Consider the following 15,994-nt stretch of genomic DNA (forward strand, 5'->3'; position numbering starts at 1 on the left):
TCACTCCAATATTTAGAGCATAACGAGACATGGCTTTGGATAAGTTACAACTTTGTAGGAGATTAAATGGCTTAAGATCTGCTCTCTTTTTTTAGCGAATGTATCGACCTGACGCCTCTTTTCTCTTTCCTTCCTGTTTTTCAATGCGTCTTCACAAGTTGAACGACTAACACACTTCTTGAACTTTCATCAACAGGGAAAGCTCTTACTTCTTACATCCTGAAAATTGCTTGGGTATCTGTACTCTTACCATAAAAGTGAGCGAGTCTTTTAGATTGTTTTAGTGGCTTGTTACAAACTCACAACGTCCAATCTGCATCGATATCCTTGTGCTGCACGCGAAAACTGTTGTTTCTACAGACGCTGGATGGAAATAGCAGGGCTTGGAAATGATGGGAACCGAGTCTCAATTGAAAATAAAGAAAAGAAAAATTTAAATGAATAGAAACAGTACATAGGATTTCAAGTTTGAACGTTCGAACCCACCAAAGCCAAGCAATGCTTCGGTCGTAATTCAGCACAACGCGGCTGCTACCGCTCACTGCTAGAGTTCAACTTTACGGATTCACCTCATCCGAAAGCAGCCCTAGCTGGCACTGGCGGATCTGTGAGGAAGATGTCGAGGTGCTGATCGACGGTGGTGAGCTGCATTTCTGGGTACATTCTGGAAACCTCGAGGTCATCTACATCTATCTCGTAGCTCATCAGATCTTCCTTGACGAAAATGGAGTGAAGTATGGAGACAAGTATGTTTTCTGGAGGTGGCAGCGCTTAACAAAGGACATAAAAACCATGAAGCGTCAGCAAACCCTTATTGAATCGATTCACGATGAGGCACAAGCACAGAAAATCATGTCTGGACCAATGTTGGGGGTTGCAATGAATGTTTTAAAGAAAATTTCGGGGTGCTATCGCGATTAATTTAAAAAAAATAAAATTGCGAGGACCTTATCATAATTGATGCAAAATAGAGGGGGCTTGGAGAGAATACAGTAGTGGCATTGGCGATTTGAAGCTTACTTTGAGAGAGCTTGACCAGATCTTCCTCGGGCACGTGGACTCTCTTGAAGCTCCGACCCGTTTTCTCCTCCCACAGCGATATCAATTGGTGCTGAGAGATTATGTTCGGTACCGGGCGATAAGTGACGACCCGGTTGCGCGCCCTCGGATCATTCGCCACCTTGATCGTGTACTTCCCTACGTCTTCCTTGTAATTCAGCACGGCTAGCACGAAAAAATGAGAAAAATACTAAAAAAGTCATAAACTTATTACATTGTTACTAATTCAGTCTTAAACTTTTCAATTAGACCAATTCAGTCTTAAATCTTTTAATATTTGTACCAATTCAGTCTATCCGGCCAATTTTGGCCAGTCGGCGCTGACGTGGACGTCATTCGGTGGCCGGCCGCTGACATAGCAATTTTTATGATTTTTTCGAATTTTTTATTAATTTTTTTCTTTGTTCTTTTTTTTTTTTTCTCCCTTCTTCCTCCTTAGATTGTTCTGGTGAGGGCCATCCTTAGACTGTTCCGGCGAGGGCCATGAAGCCCTTGCCCCACCTCTCCCAAGGTCACCGACAAGGCGGCTTCGCCAAGATCTGGGCGAGGCTAGCCTTCCCCTGGCCCTGCTACGAACAAAGGTAGCCTCGCTCGCGGCTCATGAGGTCGTGGTGGCCATCGCCAGGGCAGAGGCGAGGGCCACGAAGCCCTCGCTTGGCCTCGCCCAGGGTCGTGTTGGCCTCGTTGGCTGCGGGTGAGGTTGGCATAGCCCATATCTGGGCTAAGCCGCCTCACTCGCGGCCCTAGGTGAGGCCAAGTGTAGACCGTGATCCTTGCTGACGGCTGGCGAGGGCTTTGCAGCCCTTGTCTCTGTCCTGGCGATGGACGCCATGGCCTTGCTAGCCACGGGCGAGGCCACTTTCGCCCACGGCAAGGCTAAGGTGAGGCTAGCTTCGCCTAAATCTGGGCGAAGTCGCCTCGTCGGCAGCCCTAGGAGAGGCCGGGCAAGGGCTGTGACCCTCGTCGGTGGCAGCCGAGGGCTTCGCAGCCCTCGCCTAGTGGCTGGAATAGTCTAAGGAGGAAGAAGGGAGAAAAGAAAAGGAAAAAGAAAAAAATTAATTAAAAATTTGAAAAATAATAATAATAAAATCATAATTGCCACGTCAGCGTCTGGCCACCTACTGACGTCCACGTCAATGCCAGCCGGCCAAAATTGGCCGGAAAACTAATATTAAAAGGTTTATGACTAAATTGATCCAATTGAAAAATTTAGGACTAAATTGATACCAATGTAATAGGTTTAACACTTTTTTGGTACTTTTCCCCACAAAAATTGAATCTTCAATCATATTCAAAGATGGAAAATACATAGGATAATGGTAAGGTTAAGTCCCCAAACTTTTTTTCATCAGATTTTTAAACGGTAAAACAAACATGAATAGATAAATTTATGGTTCACAGATCCAATTGCATGATAATTATGTTCAGGGATGGCATTACCGATGCAAAAAAGTTTAGGGACCGCCCTTACCATTCGAAATAAATTTAGTGGTTGCTTTTCCTGAGAAATTTAGAGTAAAGCCCTTCATTTAAAATAAGATTGGCCCGAGTTTAACCATCTATCATCCAACTTTTTTGAATGGAGAGTCTTTCATAACTGAATGACCTTTGAAATTCTTTAGAGGATGCTGCAATTTTTTCATATGGTAGATTGACTCCATCTATTGTGTCCATGTCCCACAAAGAATAGGGTCATGTTGACAAATTGGAATGGTTTGCTTGCACCAAAATTCATGGATTGGGATCCACATGATTGATTATTTCGATAGAGACAGGTCACATGGATCCAAATCTGGGCAAGGCAAGCGGAGGAGGAGAGAGAGAGAGAGAGAGAGAGAGAGAGAGAGAGTACCGTCGGCTTCACCGTCGCCGTAGACAACAATTTCATCATTGAGGTCGTGGGGATGAAGGAGGACACTGACGAAGTATGCAGCGAAGCAATTTGCAGCGACAAAGATGAAGGGAATGCTTGCAGCTTTGGTGGCCCTCTTGATCTTCCTCCTCTTCTTCAAGAACTCTTCAAATGGAGGGAGTGGCGTTATTTTATCTTCCTCACACCCAAAATTAGATGGCACAAACCTCAAGTGAAACAATAATAATAGTAGTAATTAGAAGGGAAAATTGTTAATAATAATAATTCAGTTTGAGAACAAGAGTGAAATATTTATAATTCATGTTATTAGGTCATCATAATCAATAACCCAACGAGGAATGTTATGCAATTAGCCCTATAATATCATCAGTACCATTCGATTGATTCCAACGTATGACGGTTCACATGCAATATCCATGAGAACAAATTGAATCGAAAGATTCGGCACAAAGTAAAAGTTGATTCCTATAGACTTTTGGATGACGTTGATTTCTAAATTTCAAAGGTTTGATCAAGTTATTGTTTTTCCTTAATTTTAACCTAACCTACTGCCAATATTCGGATGCTCATTTTAAAAAAAGTTCTATACTTTTTCGATTAAGTCTATTTGAATAGTAAAAAGGCTACGTTGCTTCTTGGAGGATTTCCTGAAGTTTTGATTCTAAACTGAAATTTCTGACGTACTACAACAAAAGAAAAAGCACATACCTACCAAAACAAAAAAAAAAAAAAAAAAAAAAAAGAGTACATATCAAGATGAGATGGAAAGTATGATATGCTTTTGGTTGAGGGGGGTTTTCAAGATAATGAGTTATCTCCTTTTTGTCTTTTGAATTTGAGGTCAAAAAGTATAATATCATTCTTTTTCTTTGGTGTCCGTGGCATAGCTTCTTGTAACAGGTTAATTATTATTTTTTCTTTTTTTTTGTAAATATAGATATATTAGTTCATAGCCAAAGAAACAATTTCTTAGACCAAACTCAAAAATAATATAATGAAGGCTCAACCAATTAGCAAGGGGAAAAATGATTAAGGTAAGAGCGAATCGAAGTTCATTCATTATTTTGCTATTTTTCCTCTTCGTCTTCTAGCACCAACCATAACTTCATTGGTCTCTATTTAATTGTGCATATCATGCTTTTCACTTTTTCTCAATTTTAAGTTAATTTCATATCTCACCTTATTTGAAATTTCCTTATTATATTCGTCAAATTTTAACAATCTACATATTTAAATATCGTAATTTAAGTATTCTTATGATTTCAATATTTTATCTTTCTTTTTTCTTTAGTTTTTTTAATTTTTATATTTTAGAAATCAAGGTTAAAAAAATTATTCAAAAAAATGTAATGAAATACACTTTTACCCTTAAAGGTCATATGCATTTCATATGATGATGGAAAATATAAAACGATTGTAACAAAATAAAATTTCAAGGGAATAATGTGTAACGGTTGAAAGTTTAAGGTTAATTGTCTAGTACTTTTAAATTTACAAGATTTTCATGTAATTTTTTTCTTATTTTTTATTTGCCATTTCAAGTTACTATAATTCCAGTCCCACCACTTTGAATTTCCTTCCATTATGATTGGAAGTTTAGATATACGGTGCATTTGTTTGTTTGTATCACTTAAAATAATTAATTATTGAAAAATATTCTCATTATTGATAATAATTCATGTCTAAACATTTTCATGGACAATAATTTTTTTTTTCATTCGTTCATTTCTATGAAGGATACAAGTAGTTATTTTTTAAAAATATTTTTAAATAATTTAAATTTTCACTAAACAAACGCATCTTTGTAAATCAATATAATTATAACTAAGGGTGATCAGTTTCCAATTCGATTTAATTCTCGGGTGGTCCAATGAAAGTGGTGGAATGGCAGTTCATTGGGATTGCAATATCACCTTTGATTGCCTCGATTCAGTCCCTTCGACTTGCATGCCGATTTCAAGAAGAAAAATGTCCCCAAATCGACAAGCTCTCTACAATTCATGTATTGTAAACTTGACTATTGTTGACACCTAATTTTTTTGCCTAAATTAATTAATTTAAAGTAGCATTAAATGTTAGGAATTAGTCACAAAAGAATTTTTTTTAAAATTATTATTTAAATAAATTATTATTTAAAAAAACGAAAAGCGACGAAATCGGTCGGGTCGGGCCGAATCTAGCCTTGGCCCAACCCGCCCCTTTCCTTTTTTTTTCCATGCGCTTGGCCCAGCCCAGCCCGCGAGCGAGTTGGTCATCTCCCCAACCGGTCTTCGCTGCAAGACCTGCAAAAGGAAAAAACAGAAACAGAGCAGCGACAGAGGCAGCAAGGGGATCGGTGGCAGGTGAGTGGCGTGATCTGCGGGTCGGGGGGCAGTCCGGCTGGCAAGCTGGCAGCTGCAGAGGCCATGCGCGCTTGCTGGCCGAGCATAAAAACCGGAGGAGAGAACGAGCGCGAGGGGAATCGAAGCTAAAAAAAAAACACCAAGCCGAGAGCGAGCGAGAGAGAAATACCGAGGGGTGAAGAGGCCGAACCAGAGGCAGGAAGCTCGAGGGAGTAGCTCGTCGTCTCCAAAGGTCTGTTCGCCCGCCGTTGTTCGCCGTAGCCCATCACCGGACGAGGTAGGTCCCTTGAACCCTGTGGTTTCGTTTCTGGAAAACGCTGGGCCGGAGCTCACGGCCGACCGGTTCGCGTGAGCTCCGGTCCACGTTGCCTTTGCGCTTTACTCCCGTTTCCTCTTACATTATGTTCCAAGACCCTTGAAGCGTGTTCAGTGCTCAACTTGAGCCGGAATCCTTCGAGTTCTGTAGTGCAGACCATGTGTTCGACAAAATTCCTCAAAGAAAACCGAAGAGCGGCTTGCTTTTTAACGCCGGTCCCACTCATTTTTGCCCCCGTGCTTGCTGAATCCTTGCTGTTTTGCCTGATTCGTTGTGTTTTCGAACGGTTTGCGCGAGATATTGGCATGTATTTGAATCGACAACTTGTTAGTGGTCGCCGGAATAGGTAGCCGACGGGGGCCGGCGCCGGTCGAGAGGGATGACTGGTGGGTGGCAGTGGTCCGGCGAATTTCCTTGGGGCGGTCGATACTTGTGGAGTAATCAGCATCGGTCCGGCGAGGGAGCGGCAAGAGCCTCGGTGTGTCGCGGCTGCCGGGGGAAGAGGGATCGAAGAAGACGATCTGAAAAGGGGCAGAAAAAAAATAAAAAAGGAAACAAGAAAAGAAAGCACAATAAGATTAAGAAAATAGGAAAAGAGAAATGGGCTTCGTTTTGGGCTGTTTTAGTACATTGGGCTTGTGGGCTTCGTTTTAAAAAGAAAAAAAAACTTAGACCAGATCGGGCCTACTGGTTAGGCCCAATCTGAATTTAATTGAAGGCCCGATTGGGCCTTGCTCTTTTCCGAGCGGGCCAATCAGCCCGTCTCCCTAGCCAGACCCGACTCTGCTGACCGGGCCGAACTGGGTCGGGTCTACCGGATCCGACTCGATTCGGCCCCAAAATTATTATTATTTTCTAGAAAACAACAATTTCGAAAATCCAAAAAAAGTTTAAAATGTTAAAAATTAAAAAATTAAAAGATTTTTAATTTTTTTTTTAAATTTCAAAAATTAAAAAATGTAAGATTTGGTTAGGAATTGCTATGTATTGTTTTCTTAGTGTAATTAGGCATTTATTTGCTCGTATGTTAATTATATAACGTTTACATATTTAATTATGTTTGTGGATGTTCAATTGCACGTGTTCAATTTTATTGCAATTAAGATCTTTGTAGCTATGACTGTTACTTTAATGATTGCACACCGCATGATCACCTCGCATGTTAGTGGATAGGTATGAAATTAATCCAAACCGCCTGACAAAAAAATTTTACTTTTAAAATGAATAAGATTAGGTATCGAAATGGCACTAATTGGTTAATTAGTGTAATTAAGTCTCCAACCCTAGATTCTCTGATTGCGTAGGAAGTGAAGTACACTCTCATGCCTCACTTGATTTCTAGCCGACCCTAATAGGCTAGTGTCAACTCCTTTTGTGCAAAATTTCTAAAATATATTCCAACGTCATGTGGGTTATGAGCTTGGGAGAGCCTGTGCCTAATTATGGGCCTTAGGTCTGTCTTTTAGGAAATATCCCTAAACCTATTCCCTCCCCCCGAGGGGTAGGTCGCGACAACTACGAAGCAAAATTTAAAGGATAACTAGACAATTTGCAAAGAATGAGCCGGAGGAGGAGACTTGCCTCCTAGTACGAGAGGGTTTCGGATGCGCTCAAAAGTCGTCTTCTAATAAATAAATAAAGTGCGTGAGAAATAGAATAGAGAATGCAAATAGAGTGCGTGAGAAATAAAAATAAATAAATAAATAATGATTGGATAATTTTGTTCACCTTAGAATCAGACTGAAAAACACTAGTTCAAGTTTATGGAATCAGGACTAGACTGATACTTTCGGGAACCTTCCAAAATCAGCTGGTGTGGTCGTTCCGTGTTGCCTCCTTTCTCTAATTATAACTATGGATCTTGTGGACCTCATCTTAATGTCAACATAATTAGGGCGCGCATGACAAAATTTCTATTTCTCGATTTCTTCGTTTCTCTGTTCCCCGGGAACAGGTTTGGAATAAAACGTTTGGTAACGCAATTTGATTTCTCAATTTCTAAAACAGATTTTTATTACAGAAATAGAGAAATTGAAGAAATTAGAAGCTGAAATTTTGAACTTCTCAGTTTCTGAAATAGAAATCAAAAATTAAAATCAAGCCATATAAAAGAACCTTACGCTTTCTTGCTAACTTAATTCACTCGTAACCACAATTTCACAAATTATTGATAATTTTCTTTTTCTTATTTTGCTCGTGTTATTTTTCGCATTTTTTTTTTTTTTTTTTTGATAACTTCCTCTTTAGGATAAAAAGCGATTGAATGGGGGTCAATTTTCAAAAACGACCAAAGTTCTTAAATGCTTACTTAAAAACAGTTGGGCTCTTTCCTCCTAGAAAAGGCACGCGTGGCCAGTTGAAGAAAAAGTTTTTTATTTTTGGTAAGAACCAGTTGAAGAAAAAGTTCTTACGTAATAGATGAATAAAAAACGTGCCTAGAAATTTAATCTTATATTTCTACGGATTCAAAATTCTTGCAAAATCAAAATAATTAAATTGTTACAGAATCTTGAATTTTAATTCGAAGGCAAGAGATTCAAGAGAATCTCTCTCTTTGCTATGCAATGGCCATTAAAGGTTCATTGAATAACAATAAAGAAATTAGGGATGAGCAACTCTACTGATTCAATTCGAGAATCAAAATAAACCGACCTTCCCCCGATTGGTTCCTAACCATAAACGTTACTTTAAGGTAGAATTCTTATATATTCCTTTACACCATTAATTTTATTTTGTTGATAATCTTATATAATACTAGTTTTTGATAAAATAACAAGGTTGTATAGGCGCCATTGATGGCATCCATATTCATACTTCTGCAGTACTTGTCTGAACCTACGTATGATGAGCTTGCAAATGATACATTGACCGAGGAGGGAAACCAAATAAATACGCTTAGGAAAACAATTGCTAATAAAATGGCAATGGATAATAATATGCCGAAAATTCCATGAAATTGTATTTTCAACTTTTGTAATGTATTAGTATTATTTCAACTATTATTTTGTATTTGAGGATTTTTATGTTGTTATCAATTTTAATCAATAGAAATTTTTTATGTTTCAAACGTTTTAGAAATAGAAATTTTGTTATGTTATCAAACGGGTTTTTTTCTTCGTAAAACTTTGTCAGGAATAAAAATTAAGAAATTGATTTCGGCCGAAATCAATTTTATTTTCAGAAAATTTTGTCATGCGTAGTCTTAGTCCTATTGGGGTTGTTTCGTCGCGCCTAGCGAGTGACGTGGCGGGTTCTCAACGTCATTAACGACTTCATCGTTCGTTTTAATTTTTGACACATTTCAGGTGACGTCGATGAGATGACGAGGACAGAGCGTGCGTCCACGGCCTCTACTCCGGGCTTCCGCCATCCACAAATCCATCCTTCGAGTACTTGCACCAGCTCTACAAGTACAAATTGCGGGAAAGAAATTTATGGCCTCAAGTTTCGCTTATCGCCGCTGCCTCGTGAGTCTTAAGTTTAACCCTCTTCCTTTCACTCGCCAGATCGACCATCGTCGCACCCCGTCGTCTCCTCCTCCTCTAGCCTCCTCTGGTCGGAGCTCTGCCAGGACCCCGGAGGGAGAGCCGCCATGGAAGCTCTCGTGGCTTCTTCCCTGCCCTCCGTCCGCATCCGGGAACCGCATCCCGGGAGCCTTTTCTTCCGACCCAGATCAGTGAACCTTCTTCCCCCGCTGAGGCGGACCGCGGGCTCCAAGCTCCGCGCGGCGGTTTCGTCGCCGGCGTCGTCCGGCGTCTCGGCGGAGCCCGCGGCCCCGGTCGAGACCGATGCCCCAGGCGACGCCGCGGGGGAGAAGTTTGACTGGTACTCGCAGTGGTACCCGGTGATGCCGGTCTGCGACCTGGACAAGAGGAGGCCGCACGCGAAGAAGGTGATGGGCCTCGACGTGGTGGTGTGGTGGGACAGGAACGAGGAGGCCTGGAAGGTGTTCGATGACACTTGTCCTCATCGCCTGGCGCCGCTGTCCGAGGGGAGGATCGATCAGTGGGGGAGGTTGCAGTGCGTGTACCACGGGTGGTGCTTCGGTGGATCCGGGGACTGCAAGTTCATCCCCCAAGCGCCTCCTGATGGTCCTCCGGTAACTTTCGTTCGTTTCTTGTTTTCGCACTTCGAGAATTCGTGTGTCGTCTCGAAGCTTTTCTTCGTGCTCGACGAGTTTTCATAGCATTTTTGTAGGAAACTCGTTCAATAGATAGTCTTTGATTATCCATGAGGACATGATTATTTTTGTCTATTGCTTGCGGACCCGGTGAGTAGCAGTGCTGATTTCGCTTTTTATTTATTCTGTTGTTCTTTTTAAAGTGTTTTTCGGGTGGTAAAGTCCACTACGCCAGGAAGTTGTGAACTTCCATTGGATTTACACAGGGATGTCCATATCAGTAGCTTCCAGTTCCGTTGACTTTCACTCATAGGAGTGCTGTTACTGGCATGCTGATGTCCACCACTCTGGCTGCTGATTGTGCCAGTCCGAACCGTACAGCAAATGGTTTATCATTCAATAGATGTTTAAGATTACTTGGCTTATTAGAATCTTGCGTTGAATGTCCAATGGAATATTACATTGGCTTCCTTTAATTGAAACTCCCATCCTTTTCTGATGATGAAGTATTCCTTGTCTGAGTCGTGTGCTTTTTGAATTACATAATTCAGAATGGTGCAACCTACTCTCACGAGCAAGTAGAAAAGAAAATGGAACACTCTTGCATTTGCTTGTGGAACAGGACAGCAAATGAATAATGTGGTCCTGGAGGCATTGGCATGTTGGTCTGTGTTATAGATATAACTGTGGCTCTTTTTAAATGTAAAAGGCATTGAAGTTTAGGTGGAGGAAGTACAATGTTTCATGAAGCATGTTTAAATCACGTCAATGAGCAACATCACCGAATATTTCTGATGCCAATTGTAAGTTACATCACTGAGACTATATTATACGTCAAAATATCTCTTCTTCAGTGAGCTGATAGTTTCTTTGCTTGGTATATTTTAGAGAACATCTGTTACAAATTTCTTCATCTTTCCTCTGGAAGAGGAGACTGGCCTATTCTGTGCTTCTTCAAGCATTTTCTATCCAATAAAGGATTTAATCATGTAATGAGAGTAGCAGTGCAGTTTTGAATGGCATACCTGTTGCTTGTAATTAAGTTAAAAATGGTATAATACAATATGGAACTGAAGGTTAGTATGGCTTTCTCCTTTGAAGTGCTTGGTGGTGATCAGTTAAGACATGATGTTCTCCCTCTTATATTTCTTGTAACATAAGTATTGGAACTTTTATGTTTTGGAGCATAACTAGTTGTCAATTTCATGTTATTCGCAGGTTCACACATTTAAGAAAGCATGTGTGGCCGCTTATCCAAGTACTGTGCAGCACGATATTGTGTGGTTTTGGCCAAATAGTGATCCTCAGTACAAAGACATTATAATGAAGAAGAAACCCCCGTACATTCCAGAATTAGATGACCCATCTTATTCAAAGCTTATGGGAAACAGAGAAATTGCCTATGGGTATGAAGGCATCTTCTGCGATTTCTGACTTTTAAGAATGCCACAACTCTTTGTTTTCTATGTAGACTGTTGTGTTTTGCATAGCTACAGTAGCTTCATTCTTAGGCATATCATGTGCTTAAAGAACGCGTTACGTTTCCTCTGGCAATCACCATAAAAGCTATATTAGTAGGTCTGCCCTATCACCAGCTTGCACTTGACTGCTTTAAAACACATGAATCTGCATTTTCAGTTACGAGGTGTTGATTGAAAATCTTATGGATCCTGCTCACGTCCCATATGCCCACTATGGTATAATGCGAACTCAACAGCCGAAAAACAGATAAGAACTTTCTCTCCATGATATTTCCACTAATTACATTTTGACTTCCTTTGAGAAGCTACCAACATTTAGTATGTTCTCTACACAGTGAAAGCTGATAGAGAAGGGGGAAGACCAGTTGAAATGAGTATAAAGAAATTCGATATTGATGGTTTCTTAGCAAAGCAGGAGTGGGGAAGTAGCAAATTCATGCCACCATGCATATTTTATGCTTATTCTGAACGTCCATCGGATCCAGGAAATGGGACTGCTATGTCAGATGGAAGCAAAATGGTATTGAATGATACATTAATTTGGTGAATTTATTAGCAAATGATCTCCTTTTGTTTGTTCTGAGTAGTAGTATATCATCAGACACAGGAGTCTTCAGCACCTGCAGCAACACGGAGAATGGCTTTGATTTTCATTTGCATTCCAGTGAGTCCTGGTAACAGTAGATTGATATGGACCTTCCCGAGAAACTTTGGAGTATGGATTGACCAAGTGGTTCCACGATGGATATTTCATGTGGGACAGAACCTGATTCTGGATTCAGATTTATATCTTCTTCATGTTGAGGTAGTCTTTTTGTTGAGACCTTCATCCCTCAGTTATTCTTGTTAGTTGCTGATCATGCACAGGATGTTCAAATGCTAGCATGGAACACTAACTGCAGATAGTGGTCTCTAGGGACAAAAAATCTCTGCGGAAAAAGAGTTGTAAAATGGTGACTAGTGGTTGGCTGTAGAAAGGGCACAAAAACATTCAATGGATTACTATGAGTCCTAGTTGTCATTTCAAGTCTAGCATAGAGTGATGTAACTGTCATTAGGTTGTCTCAGTTTTTTGTTGAAGGTTTTCCCACCTTCTCCTATGTTGCTTATTCTTTTGTGTCTCTTCTAATCGAGGATCTGAGTGAGTAGCATCTTCCTGATTGAAACATAAGAATACTGCTGTAGAAGATGCCTGGCTTTCAATTAATCCCTAATGCATGCCAAGCCCCAGGATTTGCTTAGACTCGCCTGACTATCATGGTTCTTAACTTCCTTATGCCTCTCAGGAGCGAAAGATAATGGAGGTGGGCATTTCCAATTGGCAAAAGGCCTGTTTCGTGCCAACAAAGTCGGATGCTCTTGTTGTCGGTTTCAGGAAGTGGTTGAATAAGTATGCTGGCGGTCAAGTTGATTGGAGGGGCAAGTTCAGTGGTGCTCTCCCCGCTACTCCTCCAAGAGAACAGCTGATGGACAGGTGATCCATTTCAGATTTAATTAGTTGTCTCGAGCTTTTGAAATCTTGGGCACTGATAACAAAACAAAACGACATTTGAAGCCATCACAAGAAAAATTACCATTACCTCAACGGGAAAGGAAAGTCAATCTTTAGGATTCTTATATGGGGTGGTAGAGAAAATTATCAAGTTCGCAGTGACTTCCAATGCAATCTTTAATGCCAATGAGCAGTTTGATGGAGAAAGTTGGTTGCAATTTTCGCAGGTACTGGTCTCACGTGGTGAACTGCCACAGCTGCAACGTTGCATACAAAGGTCTCAATGCACTCGAGGTCGCCTTGCAGGTGTTGTCTGTAGCTTCTCTGGGAGTTGTTGCCGTGGCAAAACAAAATGTGTTGTCGGCCATAGCAAGAACTACACTTGTGGTGATGGCCGTAGCGTTCTTCGGGGCATCCAAATGGTTGGCTCATTTCATATACAAGAACTTCCGGTACCATGACTATGACCATGCCTTCCGCTGAGATCCGAGTTTCATTATCTCTACTTTTTCTCTCCCTGATCTCTGTGGAGATCCTTTTTGTACATAACTCAACACATCCTCCTATGTTTAAAGAATAAAGACCCAAAGAGATGGACTTCAGATACCATATTTGCGAAGAAAGTGATTACGAAACTTGTGGGCAGTCAGTGTTCTTATGGCACGACCTGCGGTGATTATGATGAGATTTTTTTTACTTTACAGTCCTTGTTTCAGTAAAAAATCTGCAGCCATGTGGTCACTAGATGCTAGACAGAACACTTCGCAGCTAAGTGCTGTGAAAATTCGACTAGAACTGCTTTGTACAGCCGACCTGTGACACTGAGTAAGACCACGATACATCTAAGAACTTGGATCGTCCTGCGCATGTTTAGTATGACAGAGTCGGATCGTTTGCTTCTTATATAGATATTGCTACCAATTGCTCGTCGACTTACGAATGTTTTCGAGTCATCTGCAGGATCTGTTTTAGAGACAAGCGAGCAGAGCCATAGATGCAAGGAACATGTGTTAAGTTGAGCTGGTGCTTCTTATCGGTGCTGTGCTCACATCAAAGTGGAAAAGAAATGATTTATCGTTGGATATCTAGTCATTGTCATCCCAACCATCTCCACAACCACAAGCTGATATGGGCTTTTTATATGAAACTCCAAAGCCGAACGCCAGCGCCACGCGATGATTTGAGTTGGAGGGTCACGTTAGCTAAATTTGTCAGATTTAATTTGGGAAAATTGCGTAACTAGTCCTGAAAGTGTCCACTTCATTTCTAAAACTTTCAATTCGTGTATTTAATCTCAGACCTCGTTAACCTTCGCCAGCTTTCTGCTTTTCGGTCAAATTGGTTAATTTCAAATGGACGGAAATGCACGCATGACTTTTTGATAATTTTTTTTCTAATGCTGCGTGGTTTTTAAACATTTTTTCAATAGGTGAATATGAGGGGGAGTAGTCTTGTGATGCTACGTCAGAAAATTAAAAGAAAAATTTGAAAATAAACATGAAATATGAAAAATTGGAAGAAAAAGAATTAAAAGAGAAGGAAAAGTGACAAAAGAGTAGGGGTGTGCAACGGGAACCGCCCGAACCGGGAACCGGCTGGACCGGACCGGACCGGTCGGTTTTGGGCGGTTCCCACGGTCGGCGGTCCGGTCCCCGGTTCCTAATCTTGGAACCGGTGGCCGTCGGTCCAGTTCCGGTTTCAAGGTGGGAACAGCCGAACCGGGACCGACTGGATCGAATCAAATTTTTATATATAATTTATATACATAGAATTAATAAAACATATAAACATGATAACTTATTGCAACCAAAATTGCAATTTGAGGTAGCAACCTCTTATGTGGCCAAGAGACCATTAAAATCCTTTTTGTTACTCTTTTATTTATAGAAAAATCTCCTTGATAGTTTCGACGTGGGACTAAGACTTCAAGAGATCCCGTGAATCACACAAGTGAAGTTTGAATATTTTGCATGTGGAGCACGTGTGATTAGTTTTGTTGAATTGCCCGAGAATCGGGTGAATTGATCGGTCAAGAGCGCGGTCACTCTTTAGTTCTTTAGTGCAAAAAAGTAGAGTTGATTTTTTTGGACCGGACCGGACCAGACCGGAACCGATGGTCCGGTCCGGTTCCCAGTCCTAGGACCAAACGGTCCGGTCCACGGTTCGCAATTTTGGGAACCGGACCGAACCGGGAACCGATCACCCCTACAAAAGAGTGAAATGCAAAGAATTTCGAGTCAAAGATGAAATGCAAATAGTTTTCGTAAACACTTTTCGCCTCTAGATTAAAGGGTTTTTACAAAATGTTAGTAAACACTATTTGCTTAAACGATTTTGGTTTTAAAAAAATAAAGAAAGAAAAGGAAGATTACAACACTAACCAAACTCAGGCAAAGGTGGAAGCTTTGGTCATAGTTGTTAGGTCGCGTAACCCTAAAGTAGGCATAGCTAGAGTGGCACAACCCAAGCAACCGGCTATCGCCTAGGTGAGGCGACACTAAAATTGAATGACCTCAACAAGTCATTTAAGAGAGTAGTAGCTAGGCAAATTCAAATAGAGGCAAACTCAAATGATAGATCATTGAGACCAAATAAATCTTAGAGATAAATGCAACTAAAATTTGTCATGAAAATGCAATTGAGTCTTAAAACTTGAAAAAAATGCAATCAAGTTTTAAAACTTATCAAATTATTTCAATCGAGTCATAAAGTTAACACCGTCAACTTTTTTAACGGAAAATGCTGACGTGGCACGGACGTGGCATTTTAAATAATTTTTCATTTTCCATATGGCTTTTTTAAATGATTTTTATTCAATTTTTTAAAATTATATTTAAAAACTAAAAAGAAAAGCTAAATTTTATTTTTAAAAATTGTAAAAAGAAGGCAGCTCCTCCCTCGCCGGTCCCTTCGGTGATGGGGGCGGCGAAGGAAGTGCCGGCCTTTTTTTTTTTTTTTTTTGAACTGTTTTGTTTTTAAAATAAAATTTAACTTTTCTTTTCTAATTTTTAAATTTAATTTAAATTAAAAAATTAAAAAATCCTCAAGGAAAATAAAAATTAATTTTAAATGCTACGTCAGTATTTTCCGTTAAAAAGTTAATAGTGTTAACTTTAGGGTTCAATTGAAACAATTTAACAAGTTTTAGGATTTAATTGCATTTTTTGCAAGTTTTAGGTTTCAATTGCATTTTCGTGATAAGTTTTAAGATTTATATTACATTTATCCCTAAATCTTATAAAGATCCGCGACCCTTATTGAAACCAATGTGGCCTCACAACCTTGAGAGGCGAGCCTTGACCTCTATGACC

The 15,994-nt window shown here is 40.3% G+C and overlaps 2 protein-coding genes across 2 annotated transcripts; one reads left to right on the top strand and one right to left on the bottom strand.

The window, feature by feature from the left end:
* Positions 1-368: 368 nt before the first annotated feature.
* LOC104423807 (eugenol synthase 1-like) lies at positions 369-5,750 on the bottom strand. Its single transcript, XM_039302920.1, has 4 exons — positions 5,644-5,750; positions 2,912-3,138; positions 1,021-1,224; positions 369-770 (listed from the first exon to the last, which is right to left on the bottom strand). The coding sequence occupies exons 1-4, from the start codon at positions 5,748-5,750 to the stop codon at positions 571-573; spliced, it is 738 nt and encodes a 245-aa protein (XP_039158854.1). The 3' UTR covers positions 369-570.
* A 3,275-nt stretch (positions 5,751-9,025) lies between these two features.
* LOC104422319 (protochlorophyllide-dependent translocon component 52, chloroplastic) lies at positions 9,026-13,377 on the top strand. The gene is made up of 7 exons (XM_018863978.2): positions 9,026-9,689; positions 10,929-11,116; positions 11,349-11,438; positions 11,525-11,711; positions 11,793-11,996; positions 12,478-12,665; positions 12,911-13,377. The coding sequence occupies exons 1-7, from the start codon at positions 9,183-9,185 to the stop codon at positions 13,164-13,166; spliced, it is 1,620 nt and encodes a 539-aa protein (XP_018719523.2). The 5' UTR covers positions 9,026-9,182; the 3' UTR covers positions 13,167-13,377.
* Positions 13,378-15,994: the final 2,617 nt, after the last annotated feature.

This window comes from Eucalyptus grandis, chromosome 10 (genome assembly GCF_016545825.1).
Source record: "Eucalyptus grandis isolate ANBG69807.140 chromosome 10, ASM1654582v1, whole genome shotgun sequence".
In the NCBI taxonomy this organism is placed as follows: Eukaryota; Viridiplantae; Streptophyta; class Magnoliopsida; order Myrtales; family Myrtaceae; genus Eucalyptus; species Eucalyptus grandis.

Bases quoted from the DNA above. Each gene is read 5' to 3' on its own strand.
- LOC104422319 (XM_018863978.2), top strand. From the start codon at position 9,183: ATGGAAGCTCTCGTGGCTTCTTCCCTGCCCTCCGTCCGCATCCGGGAA. The intron at 11,439-11,524 runs ATAAGAACTTTC...TGTTCTCTACAC, and splicing joins ACTCAACAGCCGAAAAACAG to AGTGAAAGCTGATAGAGAAG. The intron at 11,712-11,792 runs GTATTGAATGAT...GTATATCATCAG, and splicing joins TGTCAGATGGAAGCAAAATG to ACACAGGAGTCTTCAGCACC.
- LOC104423807 (XM_039302920.1), bottom strand. From the start codon at position 5,750: ATGGTCTGCACTACAGAACTCGAAGGATTCCGGCTCAAGTTGAGCACT. The intron at 1,225-2,911 runs GTACTCTCTCTC...TTTTCGTGCTAG, and splicing joins CGGCGACGGTGAAGCCGACG to CCGTGCTGAATTACAAGGAA. The intron at 771-1,020 runs GTAAGCTTCAAA...TCCTTTGTTAAG, and splicing joins TCTGGTCAAGCTCTCTCAAA to CGCTGCCACCTCCAGAAAAC.